Source organism: Sceloporus occidentalis, unplaced genomic scaffold (genome assembly GCF_023333645.1).
Source record: "Sceloporus occidentalis isolate IW3139 unplaced genomic scaffold, rSceOcc1.0.p SCAF_3, whole genome shotgun sequence".
In the NCBI taxonomy this organism is placed as follows: domain Eukaryota; kingdom Metazoa; phylum Chordata; class Lepidosauria; order Squamata; family Phrynosomatidae; genus Sceloporus; species Sceloporus occidentalis.
Window position 1 is genome coordinate 331097 of NW_028316983.1, and position 21476 is coordinate 352572.

At 54.9% G+C, this 21476-nt stretch overlaps 1 protein-coding gene across 1 annotated transcript in view; it reads left to right on the plus strand.

Moving 5' to 3' along the window:
- Nucleotides 1-6766: 6766 nt before the first annotated feature.
- CDH22 (cadherin 22) overlaps nt 6767-21476 on the plus strand; it is a 71725-nt gene continuing 57015 nt past the window's right edge. Inside the window, exon 1 of the mRNA XM_089513373.1 lies at nt 6767-7713. Coding sequence (XP_089369499.1) covers nt 7468-7713 — 246 coding nt within the window. The 5' untranslated portion in view covers nt 6767-7467. The remainder of the gene's footprint in view (nt 7714-21476) is intronic.

Sequence of the window (21476 nt, forward strand, 5' to 3'; positions counted from 1 at the left end):
TCATGAGGTTTTCTTGGCAAGATTTTGTTCAGAGGGGTTTTGCCTTTATCTTTGTCTGAGGCTGAGAGAGTGTGACTCGCCCAATTTGGGTTTCCATTGCCAAGTAGAGATCCACACCCTGGTCTCCCAGGATCCTAGTCCAACACTTAAACCCAGTTGCACAGTGGGTTGGCATCCGTGTGCATCAGTCAGTCATGGGAGTTTTTGGCCTGAAGAACAGCCCTTCCGTTTGCTCTGGAGGAGTTGGGAGAAGGGCCAGGCTGGATCAGGCCCAGAAGAGCCTCCTGGCCAGAGGTTGACCAGTTGCCCTGGTGGCACAGTGGTTAATGCTGGTCCTGCAGCCACAAGGTTGCGAATTCGATCCCAGAGGGCTCCACGGTCCAGTCAGCCTTCCATCCTTTTGTAGGTCAGTAAAATGAGGACCCAGCTGGCTGGGGCAATTGGCTTACAGTTTGTAAACTGCTTAGCAGTATAGAAATGTACTTGCTCTTGCTCCTGCTCCAGGGGGCTTAAGCCCAGCAGGTGGGCAGGAGGTGGGCAACTCCATCCTCCCTGCCCCTTCTGCCCCCTCCCCCCCAGCATGGCCTCATGTGTGGGGGGATCATGGAATCATCCTGACCAGTAGCCCTTGTCAGCCCAGCCTCCCCACGAAGTTATCTAGTGCCCTTAGAAGCCACACACATGACTGCCTCCCCCTTGGTCTTGTGGCACTGAGTCCCACAGGTGCCCCCTGTGCTCTGCAGAGAAGCTCTCCCTTGGATCTGCCCTGAACCCTCCCTGGGGGCTGGAGTTGGGAGAGAGGGTCAGAGGCCCCCTCCCCACTTTGGTGCCTCCTTTTGGCATGGGGGTCCTGTGCCAGTGTGGGGAGGGGGAGAAGGCTTTGGTGCCCCACTCCTGGGCAGAGCCTTTGTGGGAAGGGGCAGCACAGGAGCCCCGCCAGCCGACCGATGGCTCTTCCTCCTCCTCCTCCTCCTCCTCCTCCTCCTCCTCCTCTTAGTTTGTCTTGGAAGGCCAATTAATGCATTGTATCCTTGTAGCTGAAGCATGAAAATTCCCTATTTGGAGAAGAATTACTGCGGAGCGAGACGGTTCTGGCTGTAAAGGCCCTCTTCCCCCGGGAGGCACCCAGATCTTCTTTGCAATTAGACATTGCTTTGAAACTCGGACCAAAGAAGATTTGAAAAAGAAATGGTTTGAGTTGCAAAGACTTTCCCCAAACCCTCTTTTTCCTCCCCTTGATCCAGAGGAGACCCGGCCCAGAAGCAGCGGACCCCTTTCCAGGGGACCCAAGAAGGAGCGTTTTAGGCTGGCAGTGCCGCAGAGCCTGGGCTGTTGGACTGCAGCTCCCAGCATCCTCTCCTTTGGGTGTTTGCTGGCTGGGAGGCTGCCTGGTGGGGGCTGTGGCGGGGGGGGGGCTCTGAAGGGACCCTTGGAGGCATCTTGCATTGCGGGAGGGGGGCAGCTTCTTCCTCTTCTTCTTTCTCAGCAGAGGCAAGCAAAGCCTGCATGGGGAGGGGCCCCCTCCCACCCAATCTCTTCCCAGAGCGTTTCCAGCCCAGCTGAGAAGAAAAGCTGCGGAGAAGAAGAAGGCTTCCCACCAAGAAAGTAATGCCAAGGAGGAAGCCTGAGGGAGATTGGCTTCAAGGACAGGGAAGGCTACAAGGCTTTGGAACAAACACAAGGAGGGGCTTCCGGCCCCTTTATTACCCAGCAGGGTCCTTCCGCTTGGGCAGGGGGGGGTGTTGGGGGCATCAGGGGTGGGGCACGAGACCCCCACCCTGCCTTTCCAGGAGGGAGCAGGGAGGAAGGAGACTCTTCCTCTGCCCCTCAGCATGAAGCCCTTCCCTCTAGGTTGCCCCCAAAGAATCTCCCCAAAGTGAGCAGAATGGAGGGAGGGACGAAGTGCATCTCTTGCCCTTGTAGTTGCCCTGCCTGGAAAGTGCCCCAGGGCAACAGTGTAGAGCAGAGAGTGGGGGGCAGAAGTGACCCTGGTGGGCTCCTTGATGCCTCTTGTGTGTGTGTCCTTGAGGCCATGTAGTCCTCCTGGGGGCCACAGGGCCCTAGGCATGGCTTGGCCCCAGCTTTTAAAAGGCCAGTCTCTTGTGAGCGCCCTTCTCCTGGCACATCTCCCACCGTCTGGGCTGTGCCCACCCACCTTCTCCTGGGCAGTGTCCTGGGGGGGGGGGTAGAGCCCCTGATGGTCTTGGCTGGAAGGGTGGCAGCCCGGCTCCCATTCCTTTGAGGTGGGCTCCCGGATCCGACTGCCTGCCCTTTCCCTCCATCCTCCAACTGATGCTTTATCTGTCGAGATGCTCCAGCCCACAGCAGCCCCACTGTTGGCCTCTCGGTGGGGACCCCCACCCCATCCCTTGCAAACCATCTGGGTAGCCCTCTTGCCCCCCAAACCTGCCTGGCCCCCCACTCCTTCCTGGGAGATGGACAGGGCAGGGGGCTTGGGGTGGGCATGGGAACACTCAGCTGCACCCTATTCTGAGCTGCGTCCTTCCTCTCTGCCCCATGGCTCCCTATTTCCTCTCCTGCATCCCAGGGGAACAGTGGGTTTTGATCTGTGGGGCCCACTCTTCCCTTCGGGAAGAGGACAAAAATGGGATTCCAGTCCGGTGCGGACGGGAAGGCCAACCAACCTGCCCCCCTCCCCGAATAGAGGCAGGGAGTGGTCACAGGAAGGCGTCCCAATCCCCCCACCCCAGTCTTCTTCCGTGCCCCCCCTCGAACATCGCAGACCCTGGAAACGAATCCTGGCATGCGTGGCCCTCACCCTCCCCCCCCCCCCCGGAATGGAGAGTTAAGTGGAATTGGATCTTGTTTAAGGAGAGGAGACACAGTTACGTGGCACTGTAATTTACTGCGCTGTTGACAATCTGAGAGAGGAATTTGCTGGTGGAATAATCACAGGCTTTTGGGCCCTTCGCGGGGCAAAATTTGTCGGCGGGCGCCGTGCCGCGTGCCGCGTGGAGATGAGATGCCAGGCAGGGGGTCTGGCTGAGGCATTAAGTGGGACCGAGGGCGCTGATCCTGCACTAATGCACTCATGGAGCAGGCAATCTGGGCATGAGCTGTCCCTCCTCCTCCTGCTCCTCCTCGGAGGGTGCGCATCGATGCACCAGGGAGGCTGGCGCTGGCTTGGTGTGCGCCCTCTCTGTGCCAAAGGCAGGCTTTGCTGTGCGTGGTGTGGCCTCCCCACATGCTGTGAGCAGTAGCCCACTGGCCCTTTCCTCCCTGGAGGGGGCAGCTTTCCCTGGGGTGCTGTTTGCAGACGCCTCCAGTGCCTTGGGGGTGCCACCTTCCTCTGGCCCTGCCACCTGGGGGTCCGGGTGGCCCCTCTGTGGGGTGGCTAATGGGAAGGCCCTGGATCCCACCAGCCCCCATGAAGGACGAGGCTGGGGAGGGAGTTTGAGCCAGTGGCATGGCAGTGCGCCCTTCCTTCCTCCCGGCCGTGCCGCTTTGCAATGTGCCGCCAGCGCTGCTGGCTCCCCCGCTGCATTTGTAAAATGAAATAAATATTGACACGGACGGGATGCTATTCAATTTGTCCTGATCACTGGGCTGCGGTGAGTTCTGACAGGGCAGAGTGTAAAACATAAGCTCAGGATGTAATTTCTACTGTCAACATGATGTACAGTACGGCGCTGCCAAACACACTCTGACAAAGCCCAGAAAGAGGGAGGTGGGGGAGAGTGGGGGGGGGGAGGCAGGCAGGCAGGGGGGGGCATGCGAGAGAGAGAGAGAGGGGAGGGCTGAGGAAGGGGCTGCATGGGGTGGGGGTCCCCTCTCACAGCCCCCTCCCCTCTGGGGCCCCCTGGTGTGGTCCTTTGGGGGGTGAGAGCTGGGAGGGGGCTGCTTTGCAACAAGGCAGGAGGAAGCCCCCCCAGCCCTGTCTCTTGACAGATGAGATGGTGTGAAGCACAAAAGGGGGGGGGGGTTCTGCAGGCAGGTTCTGGTTCCCACAGCAACCGTTGCCCAGGCCTTCCACGTGTGGGTGGGGGGTGGGGGGCACGCAGGGGAGGGGGAGGCAGGCTGTGGTTCTTATTGTGTGTGCGCGCGTGAGCATGTGCATGCCTTTGCATGCTTGTGCATGATATATATATATATATATATATATATATATATATATATATATTATATAACTGCAAGGAAGGTCCCTCCCAGGAGGAGATGCTGGTGCACTCTTTGGGTTTTTTTTTTTGGGGGGGGGGGGGAGGAAACAAATGCCCTCCTTCTCCCAAGTAAGAAATGTGGGGGCCAGCATCCCAGGAGTGCTTCCTGTTCTCAGGACGCTGGGCTGGCCTTCCCATGGGGCTCCCGGTCACTTGGGGGGCTCCTGAGAGATGGGTGGGTGGTGGGCAGGAGCACAGCCCCCTCTTCTGAGGAAGAAAGACCCCTCAGCCCCCCTCCCACTCACAGAGCAGACATCCCCCCTCCAAAGACCCAGCTTTGATCATGGAATCCTAGAGCAGGTGCAGACCTCAAGGGCCATCCAGCCCAACCCCTTTCTGCCATGCAGGAATACATGGAACCCTAAAATGCAGGAAGACACCATCCAGGCCCTGCCTGGGACGCGTGGCCATCCAGTCATGGATCTCAAGAGCATGCGGAGGTCCCAGGGCAACTCCTTGGCCCCTGAGGCTGCTGAGCCGATGGGGTCGGAGGTCAAGAAGCCCCCCTCTCTGACCTCAGTTTAGGGCAGTGCTTCTCAAATAGTGGGGCGGGCCCCCCAGGGGGTTGCGAGGCTCCGTAAAGGGGGGCGTGAGGCTCAGGATACAGTGTTATGCAGAGGTGTACTTATAACAATTTTATAGACAAATGATACTATTTACAGTTGCGCGGGGGGCGCGAAATGTTTTCTTCTTCCTAGGGGGGGCATGACAGAAAATAATTGAGAAGCACTGGTTTAGGGGCAGCAGGGGGTCCTGTGAAACTTGGCTCCTTGCAGGGTCCCTTCTGTCCCTTCTTTTTTTGGTGGGGGGGGGAGTCTAGGTTAGCAGCCATCGTAGCCCATTTAGACCAGTTCCTGGAGCCAAAGGTTGCCCACGGCTGCTGGCCATCAAGGCCACCTGCTTCTCCAAGTTTCAGCGGTGCTTTCAGTAGCAGTTGCCAGAGAAGACAAGTGTGCCTCTGAGTTTGTGTGTCTGCGTGTGTTGTGCTCATGTTCTGCTTGTGGACTTCTCTCCAAGGCACCCAGTTGCCCAGATGCCCCTCCAGGCTTGAGAGTAGCCATAAGACTGCCTTTGTATGTGGCTGGGTAGGGGTCAGGGCGTGGGGGGGGGGCAGAGGTGACCAAAGTGCCAGCAGAGCCCCCCCCCCAGCCTTGCATTACACTCCATTTTGCTGCAACACGTGTAATGATTGCCTCCCCCCCCCCCCCATGTGCCAGCTCTGTGTTGGTTTGTGCATTGAAGGGGCTGGTGGGGGGTGCCTATGTGTGTGCATGAAAGGGAGGGAGGCTTCTCCTTGGAGGCGAAATGGGTCTCCTCAGAAGCAAGAGGGAGAGACTCCAAAGAGAGGGGCAGTGCAGGCATTTACTGACTCTTGGGAAGCAATATGTTTATCCAAGGAAAGGAAGGAATGAAGGAAGGAAGAAGGGAAGGAGAGGAGGGAAGACTCCACCACTTTTTTATTTTTAAAGAGCTGGCAGCTCCTGTGGAAAATGGGGAACAAACGCTAAAGGCAAAGCCCTGTCTGCGTCCGTCCATCCGTCCGTCATCCGTCCGTCCGTCCGCCCGCCTGCCTTTCCCACGTCCTGGAATGGAAGGTGGCTCAAAAATAAGCGTTTAAAAAGTGATAGATGCAGGCTCTGCGCTGTGCAACAGTTAGAATTAAGAGCAACCAAAAGCACACTTATCACAAAAGAAAAGCAAAGTTAGACAACCAGCACATTGTGACCGTCCCTTTCTGTCTGACCGGTCAGTCCATGGAGGACCCCAGTCCAGCGTCTCCAGGGAGGGGTCCAGGGATCCTGGGGGAGCCCTGCAGAGCAAATGGGGGTCCCAGGACTCCTTATATGGGGCAGGTGGGGGTGGGGGGGTCTTTGCCCTTCTCTGCCCACTGGGCAGTCCTGCTTCAATTCTTTCTCCAGACAAGAGGTGACCTTTTGCTCTGGGGGGCTTCCCCCAAGGAAGGGGGCCAGGGAAAAGGTGTTTGCTCCTGGGGGGCCCCCTCAAGCCGTGACCCCCATCCCCCCATTGCAGTTCTTTACACCGTGTGTGATGTTGATGTGGGGAGGGGGAGGTTGCCACCTGGAGCATAATAGCATCTTCTTCCATGTGTGTGCGCATGATTTCAAGCCACCAGTCGAAATCCATCCTTGGAAGGAAAAGACCCAAGATCATTTATTTTTATGGTTCTTCGAAATATTTAAATCCTGCCCTATATCATAGGCCCTAAGAGAGGAATAGACAGATAAAACCAATTTGAACTATTTAAAACAATGTGAAACATTTTTTTAAAAAAAAGATTTAAACAGCCAAAAAGAACATTAAAGAGTTTGATGCATGAGAACAAGATCATTCAAAGCCAGTTGAAAGAGTTTTAATGTGTGCCACTTACAACAGAGGATGTGGGCAGATGTGGAACGAACCGAGTTGAGCCCCAGAGACTGTTTCTGCCTGGTGCCAGGACAGGTCTGGGGGGGGGGGATTGCCCACTCCAGGCCACGCGAAAGTCCCCAGCCCAGTCAACTGACCCCTGTCTCATTCCCAGGTGTGCCTTGAAGCTGGACCCCGGTGCCCATGCCAGCTGCCCCGCTGCCCCGCTGCCCCTGTGACCGGGCCGAGGATGGAGGGCCCTGCCAGCAGCTTGTGATGGGACCCACGGACCGGAGGTGTGGCCATGGAACCTCTGCAGGAGTGAAGCTTGTGCAGGTCTTCCTCATGTGCAGCTGCCTTCTGGCTGCCATCACTGCCTGACTCAGCTGTGTGACCTTCGCGCGTGCGGCAGATGAGAACCCCTTTGGTCCCTTGGGACATTGAGTCTATGGAGCGGCAGGGGGCTGTTTATCCCCCCAAAGAGGCCATAGACCCTGAGTGAACCCACTCAGGACAAGGGTGGCCACACAAGTGGGCACCTGTCCTTCCCTGTGGCACCTGGAGTGGGACGTACAACGCAGAAGGCTTCTTCTGGGGGATACTTTCAGCTGGCACCTGTCTCCCTGGTGGGCCTGGGCACAGACTCTGGACAGGGTGCCGGCTGCCCTCATTCTGCCCGGCCCTGGTGCCTGCTCACCTGGCTCCGGAGGACTGGCCCTGTGTTGGAGGCGAGGGGGTGGAAGGCCGGGGGCAGGCGGTTGGCCACCCAGAGCGCCCACTGGCTCCCTGAAGAGGGACATTGCCCCACGGATGCAGGAGTGCCCCTCTGCCCAGGGACAGCCGACACACGGCAGCAGCCTCTGGCAGCGGCCTCCTGAAGGATGCCCGTCGCCCCACTGCTGGCTGCCAGGGCTCTGCGGTGATGGCGTCCCCCGGCTCCCCCCGGACCCCTCTCTTGCTGCTGGTGCTGGTGCTGTTGGGGGTCTCTCTGTGGGCCCCAGGTGTGCCAAGGGCTTGGTCAATGCATCTGGAAGCCGGGGGCCCCGGGCCGGAAGAATTGGAGGACGGTGGGCCCCTGGGCAGCGGGCGCGTGAAGCGCGGCTGGGTCTGGAACCAGTTCTTCGTGGTGGAGGAATACACGGGCACGGAACCACTGTACGTGGGGAAGGTAAAGTCATTGGGGCACGTGGGGGACAGGAGGGCTGGGGGTACTGGGAGCAACAGCTGGGCTCTTCCTCCTCCTTTGCCCTGGGGTTTCCTGGAGGAATGCCCTTGCTGCCCTTCTCTTCAAGGCGTCTTTGTCTACAGACTCTGGAGTGCCTCTGGCCAGTCAGTTTCAGCAGAGGGGGGCTATATAGAGAGGACCACCATGGGGGGAGAGCGGAAGGCTTTGTGGGTCCTTGGAGCACCCTCTCCCCAGGGGTGACCCCCGGGTGCACTTCTCCCCCTTCAGGAATGCGCTCAGGGCTCTTCCTGGCTGGCATCCTGTCTGCCGGAGGGATGGAGAGGCCAGCAGACCTGTTGGGCCGAGGGGCTGAGCTGCAGGGATAGTGGCCCTGCCTGGGCTGGCCTTTGGCTCTGGAGGGCCCACCTGGACCCTCTTCCTCCCCTGCTGCCTTGGGGGGCTTTGTCCTCCTCCCTCCCTGATGCGGTTCCAGTTCATTCACGGCTCCCCTGGGGAGAGAGCCTTGAAGCATCAGGCCATGGCAAACTCCGGAGGTAGCCTAGCAACAGCCTCCTTTCCAAAACCAACCCAGGCGGCACCTAAAACTAACCCACTTTCCTGGCCCCTTGCAAGACCTCAGCCCCAGGAAACGTCCTGAGCTGACCCCCAGGAAAGCCTGCTCCATTACTCTCACTGGAGGGCAGGCGGTCACTGTTTGGCTTCAGAAGGACAGCCGGGTGGGTAGCGGGCACTGTCCTTTGCCATTTGGCGGACAGGTGGGCATCAGCTCTTTACCCCCCCCCCCCATTGTGTCCCCAATTGGCAAGGCTGAGGCCCCTCCATCCTTTGCCCTTCCTGGCGCCCCTCCGTGCCCACGCCATCTGGATGCGCCCATGCCCGGCTGCACCACCAGTGAGGAGGACCAATAACATTTCCATAAAATCTGGGTACTCGAGCTAATCCCTTTTCTGAAGCGTAATTTCCCCGGAGGCCCCTGTCAGTTTGATGGGATTTTGGTGAGGGCTTTCTCCCCCCTTTTTAAATAGAATTATGGGGTCAGCATGAGTTACCAACTTCTGCCTGTGGACAGATCTATTTTAGATAGAGGAGGGGATTAAAGGGGGGAAACAGATTTAATTAAGTTGCTAATATTTAAAGGAAATTGATGAACTTGGGCTTTATGAGTTGGAGCAAATACCGAAAGCGCCTTCATTACTGGCTGCGTTCGTACTTGGTTTTCCTTTTTTCTCTCCATCCCAGAGTCGTTTTTTTATTTGTGTATCTGTGCTTTTTATTTAATCGTTTTAATAAGGAAAATGCACCTCTGCTCACATTTAATTTTGATTTAATTAGTTGGAGGTAATTAATGGCCTCGTAAAATCCTAGATTTCTAGCCCTTTAGGGCAAAGAAACAATTTCCCTCTGTAACAAACGGAGCAGATGAAAGGTTTTTGTCTGTTTTCTAGGCCCTTCTCTGCCTGTTGCAGGCTGTGTGTGTGTGTGTGTGTGTCTCTGTGTGTGTGTGTGTGTGTGTGTGTGTGTGTGTGTGTCTGTGTGTGTGTGTCTGTGTGTGTGTGTGTGTCTGTGTGTGTGTGTGTGTGTCTGTGTCTGTGTGTCTGTGTGTGTGTCTGTGTGTGTGTCTGTGTCTGTGTGTGTGTGTGTGTCTGTGTTGGGGGTAACCCAAGCCATCTTCTTCCTCTTCCACTTTTTGCAGGGGCTGGGAGGGGGGAGTCTTGCTGCTTGTGGAGCCTGGCTTTGGGGCTGGCAAGCTGGCTGCCTGCCTCCCTGCCTGGCTCCCCACCCGGGAAGAGAGGGGTCTCACTTGGGGGGTGTTTGTGGGGAGGGGGCATCTCTCTGCGCTTCAGGGGTTTCCTGAGGCATTGAGGGGGGAGAGGAGGGCAGGGTCTGGCATGGACCCTTCGGCCTTCTAGGGAGGGGGGCTTGGACCTCCCAGAGAATGGGGGGTGGTGGTGGAGGGGGGCACTGTGGGGCTGGATTGAATCATAGAATCGTAGAGTTGGAAGAGACTGCAAGGGCCCTGATCCAGTCCAACCCCATTCTGCCATGCAGGAAATCACAATCAAAGCATCCCCATTGACAGATGGCCATCCAGCCTCTGTTTGAAGACCTCCAAGGAAGGAGACTCCACTACTCTCCGAGGAAGGAGTGAGTTCCACTGTCAAACAGCCCTTACTCTCAGGAAGTTCCTCCTGATGTTGAGCTGGAATCTCTTTTCCTGCAGCTTGCATCCATTGTTCCGGGTCCTAGTCTCTGGAGCAGCAGAAAACAAGCTTGCTCCCTCCTCAATATGGCATCCCTTCAAGTATTTAAACAGCTATCATATCACCTCTTGATCTTCTCTTCCCCAGGCTAAACATCCCCAGCTCCGTAAGTCTCTCCTCATAGGGCTTCATGGTTTCCAGACCTTTCACCATTTTGGTCTCCCTCCTTTGGACACATGGCTCCAGTTTCTCAATGTCCTTTTTTGAATTGTGGTGCCCAGAACTGGACACAATATTATTCCAGGTGAGGCCTGACCAAAGCAGAATACAGTGGCGCTATTGCTTCTCTGTGTCTCCAACTGATACAGTGTTGAAGGATGGCATCTCTCTTCTGAATGCCTGCCTGGAGTCGGTGATGGGCTGGATGAGGAAAAACAGACTCAGACCGAATCCAGAGAAAACGGAAGTACTGGTGACAGGTCCCTCAGGTCTAAGGAAGGAAGTTTGCCCACCTGTCCTGGACGGGGTCACACTTGCCCTGAAGGACGGAGTTCGCAGTCTAGGAGTACTTCTGGACTCGTCCCTGCAATTGGCATCTCAGGTAGATGCGACGGCCAGAAGTGCTTGCTATCAGCCTCGGCTGATACGCCAACTGCGACCCTACCTAGACCGAAGGGACCTTGAAACGGTGGTACATGCTCTGGTAACCTCTCGCCTAGATTTCTGTAATGCGCTTTACATGGGGCTGCCCTTGTACCAAGTTCGGAAGCTTCAGTTAGTGCAAAATATGGCAGCCAGATTGGTCACCGGATCATCAAGGTTTGACAATATAACACCTATTTTGAAAGATCATCATTGGCTTCCCATTCGCTTCCAGGCGCAATACAAGGTGTTGGTTATTACCTTTAAGCCCTATATGGCTTGCGGGACTGCATCTCCCCATATAATCCGCCCCACAGACTCAGAACAACTGGGAAGAACCTGTTGGAAATTCCATCTTCCAAATACCTTGTTACATCCCAGATGGCCTTTTCAGTGGCGGCCCCACAAATCTGGAATGGTCTTCCTGAGGGGCTCCGACTTGTGACCCCACTGGAAACATTTAAAAAGAGGCTTTAAACCTTCCTCTTCTGTCTAGCCTTCCCCCTGGAAAATGAAGTTGCGCACTCCCAATCCCATTGACTCTCTGCCTTACTCTCTTGAATGATTGTTTTTTAGGTTTTATATAATTTGTATTTTGCATTTTATCTATTTTATGAGATGTTGTAACAGTTTTATTGGTCTGTAAACCGCTTTGATCTAAGGAAAAGCGGTATACAAATAAAAATTTTAATTATTATTATTATTAGACACTATATGTTTATTGATGCAGCCTACAATTGCATTGGTCTTTTTGGCTGCTGCATCGCACTGTTGACTCATGTTCAACTTGTGGTCCACTTGGACTCCCAGATCCCTTTCACACGTTGTTTCATTCAGCCAGGTCTCCCCCATAATCCTATATCTCTGCAGTCCATTTTTCCGCCCCAAGTGCAGGACCTGACATTTCTCCCTGTGGAAGTTCCCTTTGTGAGCTTTGGCCCAGCTATACCTAGTCTATTCAGGTCATTCTGAATCTTGATCCTGTCCTCTGGAGTATTAGCTACTCCTCCTAAGTTGGTGTCATCTGCACATTTGATAAGCATGCCTCCTATTCTTTCATCTGGGTCCTTGATAAAGATGCTGAAAAGCAAACTGGGCCCAGGACAGAGCCCCACTGGACACCCCACTGGTCACTTCTCTCCAGGATGAAGAGGAGCCATGGCTGACCATCCTTTGGGTTTGTCCGGTCAACCAGTTACAAATCCACGTAACAGTTGCCTTGTCTAGCCCACATTTTAGAAGCTTGTTTGCAAGAATGCCATGGGAAACCTTGTCAAAGGCCTTCCTGAAATCAAGATCTACTACATCCACAGCATTCCCTTCATTTTATCAAAGAAAGAGATAAGGTTTGTCTGGCATGACTTGTTTCTCTGAAACCATGTTGACTTTTGTGATGATGGCATTGCCTTCTAGATGTTCACAGACTCTCTGTTTAAGGATCTGCTCCAGAATCTTTCCTGGGATTGAGGTCAGACTAACTGGAGGATCATTGTTGAGATCCTCTTTCTTCCCCTTTTTGAAGATGGGGACAACGTTTGCCCTCCTCCATTCTGCTGGGACTTCTCCTGTTCTCCAGGAGTCCTCAAAGACTATTATTGCCAATGGCTCCGATATGACATTTGCCAGCTCTTTTAATACCCTTGGATGTAGTTCATCTGGTCCTGGAGACTTACATTCATTTAGATTAACCAGCTGTTCCTCTACTATCTCTTTTCTCTATGTCTCCGACTGATGCAGTAACTAAGGATGGCATCTCTCCTCTAGATGCCTGCTTGGCGTCGGTAATGGGCTGGATGAGGGAGAACAAACTCAGTGTGAATCCAGGGAAAACGGAAGTACTGGTGATAGGTTCCCCGGTTCCTGGTGGTGAGATCTGTCACCCGGCCCTGAACGGGGTCACGCTCCCCCTGAAGGACTCGGTGCGCAGCTTGGGAGTACTCCTTGATTCGTCGCTCCAGCTGACTTCTCAGGTGGATGCGACGGTCAGGAGTGCCTGTTATCAGCTTCGGCTGATACGCCAGCTGCGTCCCTACCTGGACCGAAAGGACCTTGAATCTGTTGTACATGCTTTAGTAACCTCGCGATTGGATTTCTGCAACGCGCTCTACATGGGGCAACCCTTGTACCAAACCCGGAAGCTGCAATTGGTGCAGAACATGGCAGCTAAGCTGGTCGCGGGTAGCTCCAGGTCGGACCATATAACACCTATTTTAAAAGACCTTCACTGGCTGCCTATCCGCTTCCAAGCTCAATACAAGGTGTTGGTTTTAACCTATAAAGCCCTAAATGGCTTGGGCCCAGGGTACTTGGAGGACCGCCTCTCCCCACATAATCTGCCTCGCACACTCAGAACCTCCGGGACTAAATTGTTGGAGGTCCCTAGGTCTAACCTTACATGGACCTCACAGAGGGCTTTTGCTACTGCTGCCCCTTCACTTTGGAATAAGCTCCCTGCAGAGCTTCGCTCCACCGCCTCTTTAGTTGTCTTTAAAAAACAGCTGAAAACATATCTATTCCGGCTGGCCTTCCCACCTTAGATTGTCTGTTTATTTTCCTCCCCCTTTTTTTCCTTTTCGACTCCGGACCGATGTAAACTTTTTTCTCTTTCTTCTTGCCCTTGACATGTGTATTTTATTGTTTTCCTGTTCCTGTTTTTTGTAGTAATGTTTTTAACTGTTATACTGAATTTTAATCCTGTATTGAAATGTTTTTATAAATTTTGTAAGCCGCCCTGATCATATCCATGGAAGGGCGGGGTAGAAATAAACATTTATTGTTATTTTTATTATTTACTTATTCTGTCCTCTGCTCCATTATCCTCAGGTTGAGCCCCTTTTCCTTTTCTGAGAAGACGGAGGCAAAGAAGGTGTTGAGTAATTCTGCCTTTCCTCTGTTAGCATTTTGCCATCTTCTCCATTCAGTGGCCCTACCGTTTCCTCCTTCTTCCTTTTGCTGCGGACATATCCAAAAAAGCCCTTTTTGTTGTTCTTAACCTCTCTAGCAATCCTGAGTTCATTCTGGGCTTTAGCTTTTCTGACTTTACCCTACACAGGCTAGCTATTTGTCTGAATTCCCCTTCGGTGAAAGTTCCTTAGTCTTCCATCCTGGTTTCTTGAGACACCTCCCATTTTTCTTTCTCACTGGAACTGTTTGAAATTGTGCCTTCAGTATCTCTCTTTTGAGAAAGTCCCATCCCTCCTGAACTCCTTTATCTTTTAGTATTTCTGACCATGGAATCGCCCTCAATACTTCTCTAAGTTTACTGAAATCCGCTCTCCTAAAGTCTAGGATGCGTGTCTGACTCTGCCTGGCTTCTCCTTTCCATTGTATTACAAACTCCAGGAGAACATGGTCACTTCCACCTAAGGATCCCACCACTTGCACCCCATCAACCAAGTCATCCTTGTTGGTTAGGATCAGATCCAAAATAGCTGACCCCTTGTTGCCTCTTCCACCTTTTGGACCATGAAATTGTCTTCCAGGCAAGTGAGGAATTTGCTAGAGAGACCTTGAGGATTTGGCTGAGTTTGACGTCCAGCAAATATCAGGGTAGTTGAAGTCCCCCATCACTACTACATCTCTCCTTTCTGAGTGTGTAGTCATCTGTTTTAAAAAGGCGTCATCCAATTCCTCCGTCTGATTTGGGGGGTCTGCTGGATGTCTGACTCCTTTGGATGGGATGCTCTCTTGGACCCTCCAACTCAAAAGGGACGGAGGCTGGTGGGCACCTTCTGCAGCTGCGGCCCTTGGATCTGGATCTCACTGCCCTTCTGCATCCTTTGGGATCCTGAGGTTTGCAGCTGGGTGAGGCACTAGAACTTTCTGGCAAAGAATGGACCTGCAAGACCCAGAATTCTGTAGGACACGGTCATGGCACCTGATGGGGCATTGAATGTTTTGTGGAAGAGACTTTGGAAGCTTACACACACACACATACTTAGCAGCAGTAGTAAGGGGGGAGCAGGATGGGGTGAGTAGGAGAGGAGTGCATTTTGGGGGCTTTTGCCTCATCGTTACCCCTTGCTTCATGCCCACCTGCCCAAGTTCTGTGCCTGGCTGGTGCTTGGGTGCCCAGGGGGCTTCTCTTTGGAGCATGGGGGTTTGGGGCCTGGGAGACCCCAGGCAAACAAGGCAGGGAAGGGCCCCAGTCCAGTTCCCCATGGCCCCCACCCCCTCTTTCCCAGCTCCCCTTGCTAAGTAACCAACTGGTGGCTCTGGGGCTGGACTGGGCAGCCAAGGGGCTTAACAGCAGAGCTCACCAGGGCAGCCCCTCCTATGAGCAATGGCTGGATTTTGGCCCCCTCCCTCTCTCCCTCCTCCTGCCCACCCATTGCCTGGCCAGCTGCCCCTCTTCCCTTTGGGCTGAGCTGACCCTCTGTTGCCAGCAATTAATCTGGGGTGCACATGGCAAGGAGTGGGGGGACCAGGGACCAGCAGGAACTGTGCATGGCCCACATACTGATGCCATGGCCACAGGGCCCCCTGGACAGGTTTCCAAGGAGTCAGCCATTTCCATCCACTGGCTGGTGGGCTACAGCAGTGGCTCTACATCTTTGCTTCTCCAGCCGTTTAGGATTACAGCTCCCAGAATCCTTGGCTAGAACCTCTGGGAGCTGAAGCCCCAAATGCCTGGAAGCCATTTTTAGAGGTGCTCCTCATGTCCCCACATCTGTCCCTTCGGCAGTTGAGCATCCTTGGCTCAACGTGGCTCAGCTGAATGGCTTCCTTTTCCGTCCGGCTGCTTCCCTCTTGGCCTCCTCTGGGTCCGGGGTCTTCCTGGTGCAAAATGGGGTGCAGTCCCTTCTTTTGGGGCTCAGAGGGGGGTCCTCCGGATGGGCGGCTCCTGGCACTGTCCTTTGGGGCACCCTGTGTTCTCTCTCTTCCCTTTTAGTTGGTTTATTAAAACATTTCCCAGGATGCCTTAACCTTAAAGAAATAAATGAGTTAAAAATAATTTTAAAAGGCTGAAAATATATTAAGCCATTTATCAGTTAAACACCAGACAATTTAAAACTGCATAAAGCAGTTTAAAACAGTGCCAGCAGCAACACATGGGCAGCCTGGATTAGGCCCAAAGGCTCTAATAATAAAGAGCCAGGTTTTGGCTGCTGCTGAAATGATTCCCGTGTTGGCATCAGTCGGGCCTCCAGTGGGAGGGAATTCCACGAAAGCCCCCTGTAAGGGCAAACCCCCAGCAGACCACCGTCCTGGGCAGACCCACATAGGGAGAGGCACTCACTCACTCTGGTGTGCCATGCCCTACTGGGCACCTAAGAAGCATATTGGCTGCCCGGGCAGTTCTTTCAGTACTGGTGCCATGTGGCCACCTAAGAGATGATCTGTGGTCAAGAACAAGGATGAAAGGCTTGGCAGGGAAGACCAAGGAGGCTGGAAGTGGGCACAGAGGGGGACCTTTGGAACCAGAGCATCCGTGTGCATTGGTGTGTCCGTCTGCTTGGACGTGTGCTTGCACACCAATACTGTTCCGATGTGAGGGCATTTTCCATTCCTTGCATCCTTTCCTATCCCTGGCACCTGCAGTTTCCTCCCCTCTCTTCTGCTTTGCTGTTGGTTGGCCCCTGCCAGGTGCTTGGCAAAGGTGCCCCAGAGAGGTTCCTGAGCCCCACAGAATAATTTCCTGTGTTTCTGCAGCTGCCTCCACAAGGCCGGGCAGTCCAAGAAGCTAACCTGCCTGGCTGAGTTCGGATGTGCCAGGAATGGGGTGTTGTATATGCAAGGGGACCAACTCTGTTCTCCTCCCACAACGTGTTTGCCCCCCTGAGATCCAAAGCTGGCCTCCCCTTTGCTTCCCGGGGTCACCCACATACTTCCCTCCCGACAAGTGTTTTTCAAAAGCCATGCCCACATGGCCAGGCATTGGCTTGCTTGGTGGCCAGAGCACTGGCTAGCCAAGCCACGCTGTGCAGACCCAGCTTCTGCTGCAACCCACAGGTCCTCTGCCCCCATAGCAGCCCCCTGGCCAATCTTCCAGCCCAATGATGCCCCCAAGGGTCATACTTTGTGCATGTGGAGGTGAGTGATGTTGTGCCAGGCATTCACCCTCCCCCCACCCCACCCCACTCCACTTGCAGGCTGAGTTGTGGGGTCCCACAACTTAGTGGAAGGGGACCTGAGCTTGGGGGCCTCAAAGAAATCTCTTGCAGGGCCCTGGGCAGCAGGTGAGAGACGGATCTGTTGGAAAATCAAGCGTTACCCCCCTCCTGCCCAGTTTGTTACTGCTGCAGCCATTGGGGATTTCTGATAGTATAGGGCCCCCGGCTTGCCTATATCCTTCCTTGGTTTTTTGGCTGAGGTTTCTCCATTTGCTCTTCCATCTACAATGGGCCCAGATACCTGCTGAGGTTTGGTTTGGTTTGGTCCCCTGTGGATACCAAAATCTATGGACACTCATCCCATTAAATACAGTCGGCCCTTGGTATACGCGGGGGATCCGTTCCGGACCCCCCTGCGTATACCAAAATCCGCGTATGCTCAACTCCCATTGTCCCCAATGGCAAAATCTGCGTATGCTCAACTCCCATTATCCCTCCCTCCCTCCCTCCCTCCTTACTTAATTTTTTCTCGCCGGTGCCACAGAACTGCTTTGCTTTGCTGCCGCCGCCGCCTCGGCCACAGCCGGGGGAAAGGCCGGGTGGAGGTTTCAGACGCCAAGAAGCCTCTAGCTTGCCACCCGGCCCTTGTATGGAGGTGGCGGCAGCAGCAGTGCAGAGGAGGCGGAGGACCAGCGCCAGAGGCCACCTCAGCCTCCTCTCCGCCGGCGCCGCCAGCACCTTCGTGCAAGGGCCGGATGGTGGGCTGGAGGTCTCCTCTCCTCCACAGCTAGGGAAAAGGCCGGGTGCTGCCCCTGGAGGCCAAGAGGTCTCCAGGAACAGCACCTGGCCTTTCACCCCAGCAGTGGCGGTGGAGAGGAGGCCAAGGACGAGCGCCTGGGGCCTCCTTGGCCTCCTCTCCGCTGGCGCCGCCAGCACCTCCGTGTAAGGGCCGGGTGGTGGGCTGGAGGCCTCTTGGAGCTGCTGGCGGCGGCGGCAGCAGACAGGAGGCGGAGGACAAGCGCCTGAGGTCTCCTCGGCCTCCTCTCCGCCACCGCCAGCACCTCTGGCGCTGATCCGCCGCCGCCAGGGGAAAGGCCAGGTGCTGCCCCTGGAGGCCAAGAGGCCTCCAGGAGCAGCACCCGGCCTTTCCCCCAGCACTGGCAGTGGCAGCGGAGAGGAGGTGGAGGATCAACGCCAGAGGCCTCCTCTCCGCTGCTGCCGCCAGCACCTCTGTGCAAGGGCCAGGTGGTGGGCTGGAGGCCTCTTGGCCTCCAGCCCTCCACTTGGTCCCTGGCACTGCACCTGGGCCTACTCTCCGCCACCTCCGCTGCCGCAGTGAAAAGGCCGGGTGGGGGCCTGGAGGCCAAGAGGCCTCCAGCCCACCATCCGGCCCTTGCATGAAGGTGCTGGCGGCGCCGGCGGAGAGGAGGCTGAGGAGGCCTCTGGCACTGGTCCTCCGCCTCCTTTCCGCTGCTGCTGCCGCCACCCCTGTGCAAGGACCAGGTGGCAGGCTAGAGGCTTCTTAGCCTCCGAAACCTCCACCCGGCCTTTCCCCCGGCTGTGGCCAAGGTGGCGGAGGCGGCAGCAGCGAAGCAATTCTGTGGCACCGGCGAGAAAAAGGTAAGTAAGGAGGGAGGGAGGGAGGGAGGGAGGGAGGGAAGAAAAGAGTTGAGGAGGAGGGGAGGGGAGGGAAGTTGTCCCCAATGGCAGCGCGCGTGCATGCGTGCCACCATTGGGGACAATTCCCAGATTTGCCATGCGCGTATGCTCATATCCACGCATGGCAAATCCGCATATAAGGAGGGCCAACTGTACAGTGGAATACCAAAATGGTGTCCCTTATGTAATATGGCAAATATCAACCTTTGCTTTTTGGATTTATTATTATTATTATTATTATTATTATTATTATTATTTGCAGAATTGAATATTTTCAAGCTGTGGATGTTTGGGTACAAAACAGAGGGGGACGACTGTTTAGCTGTTGGAGTGCATGGTTATAAATTGCCCCTTGGAACTCTGGGGAGATCCATTCAGGACCCCCCCCCCCGTGATTTCCAAAAGCGGTTCATATTCATGCCTCAAAAGCTTGAATGGGGCACGTGCCCATTGAGGTTAATGGCGGTCGCCCCTTCGCAGATTTTCAAGTCCGTGGATTTCAAGTTTGCAGACTTGGAGGGGCAAGTGGACCCCCTGGTCCTCTAAAATCTCCCCCTTCTCTGTCAGCTTCCTGGTCTGCCTCCTTCCTCTGCTCTTTTCTCTGTTCTTTGTTCTCAGCCTTGAGATGAGGAGTTAAAGTTTTAAGCTCCCTGGAGCTCTTCCTTTTCCTTAATCTTTTCATTAGTTGGTTAGGAAGTAGGTGCTCCAAGAGTATGTCAGTCCTAAAAGCAATTAGTCTGTGGGCTCCGTCTCAGAGGAAGGACCTGGCAAGTCTCTTCCGCAGGTTCACCTTGCCTCAGAAAACCCTAAGAAATTCATGGACACATACACACATGCAAAGTTCTTTAGTTTGTAACTTGGGAGTTTATTACACTGAGGCTAATTTCAGCATTAAAGAGGGATTAAAGCACATTTAAAGCATCCCACAAATAAAGCAGAATTGGAGAATAATTGCGTGAATGATTATCACACGCAATAGCGCAAATAAAGTGATATTGGAAATGCATTGTTGCTGAAATCCTGAAAGTAAAAAGATGTGCGTTAATGCTTCTTTGTGACCACTTTAATGGCAGGTTTTGTGTGACGTCTTATGAAATCCGTTTGCATAATTACATGATTTCCCAGGATAAACTCCTGATAATCTCCTTCGTGTGATAATCTCCAGAGTGTTGCTGTTTCTCCCCAAAAGGACTGACCCCTGGAATATATTCCTTTTCCTCACAGGATCCCTTCCCTGAAATGTGTGGGAGATCCATCAGGCACTGACCTTGTGAGAAGGGCAGTTGTGTAGGAACCGTTGGGCTGTAAAGCCAGGTGGGCAGTGGGGCACAGTGGCAGAAGTACTAGGGCACATGGGGCCAAGAAGCGCCAGGGGCTATGGATGGGCAGGAACTTGGCAGCGCCTGCCTTGGGCTCCCCTGTCTGCCCCCGCGTTCAGTCGCAGTCCCTGCCGAAGCTAAAAGAGGAGGGGGCTTTTCCCAGCAATGGGTGCATTGCTCTGAGCACCTTCCCAGTTGTTCCACCTGGGAGGACATCAAGAGGCCTTGGTTATGCAAAAAGCCCACTCCTGAGTAAGGTGGGCATTCCCTTTTAGACCTCTCCACAAAGGCCTGGCTGCACAGATGTTCCTGCGGAGGGCCAGGGTTCCAGAATGGACTCCTATGGCATTGGTTGCAGGTGAGCGCACAGGTGTCCAGGCCTGCTCCTCCCTGTGGCTGCAGAGCAGCAAAGGCTCCCTTAGCAGGTAAGAACCAACGTTCCTTTTCCCAGCGGAGAAGGTTCGATCCGGGGGGGGGGGCTGGGTTCCTCCTGTCTGTGGGAGATGGGGGCAGCTCCCCTTGGCCTGCGAGGCCCCAGTTGGCAGGAAGAAGGGCATAACAATGGTCTCCAGGGTTCCCCTCCTCCTGGAGGGACATGGGGCTCCAGGGCCCCCCGGTTCCTCCCCCATCTTTGGAGATTCCCCCCCTGTGGCCATAGGCCATAGACATGGGGGACCTCCTGAGCTAGGAAGGCTCTAAAGGCGGCAGCCTTTAAGACTCTGGTGGGCTGAATCCGAGAACAGAGCAGCAAAGGCCCCCTTCTGAGGGTGTTTGCTTGGTGAGGGCGTTGGCGTTGGCTGGGCAGCCTCCTGTCTCTCCTGGGCTGGGCAACCATCTTCCCGATTGGGCTCAGAAGGCATTGGGGGGGGGTGTGTGCCATGCCAGCTGAAGGGGAGGGGGCATCCCACCCACAGGGTTCCCCCCCCACCCCTTTGAGGTAAATAAAAATATAAACTGCCTCTAACAAGACAAATCTAATGAGGGCCCTTAAAAAGTGGCAGAGGGGCATAAATCCCAGAGGGGAGCCTGGGGGGCGTGCATCTCGTGGGGGGGGGATTATGGAGCTGCAGTTGGGAAGATTGAGTGGGCCATAAACATTTTCATATTTCATTAGCCGATTAATGGGCGGCTGGCCTTTTTGGCAACTTGCTGATCCTCAGCAAAATCCGGAGGCGAGTCGGCGCAGGCGCCCGAGCGAGAGGGGAGGGGAGCCCCATTATGGATGGACCCAATTAATGCCCACCCCGCTTCGCCACCGAGCTGAATTCTGCCCGTCCAGTTACTGTTAATAGATTTCTCATAAGTGGCTGGATTGTAAAAACCTCATAACTCAGTTTAATGCCACCCATAAAATTATCTCCGGACATCTGGCCCAGATTCCAGGCACTTGCGGGGGGGGGGGGGGCCTTCGGCCCCTTCGCTCCTTGGCTTGAATTGGGGGCAGGGGGAGGGGAGGTGGAAGGGGTTGAAGAATGTGGCAGGGGGCCACGCTCCGGGGTCTGGCCCACCGCGGCTTTTCTGCTTCCGTGCCTGTTGGCTGCGCTTGCTTGCTTGGTCCTTGCTCCCGGCCCCTTCTAGGCTCAGGGCCAACGCAAAGTCCATTGCAGACCTCCAGGTTGGGGGATTTCAGGCTGCGGAGGCAGACCCTCGGCTCCCCCATGGACAAGGCTGTGGCCCCAGCTTATAGGTTCCAGTACAAGGAGTGGCCGGTCTAGTACTGAGGCCAAGTCTTGCCTCAGAGGACTCACTGAGTGGGTGGCGTCTGCAATGGCTGGGGATGGGGGCTGCACAAGGCACCGCGCAGGAGGAGCCCCCTTTGGGTGTGGGTCACAGTGGGGGATCCAGGGGAAAAGGTAGCAAAGAGCAGGTGT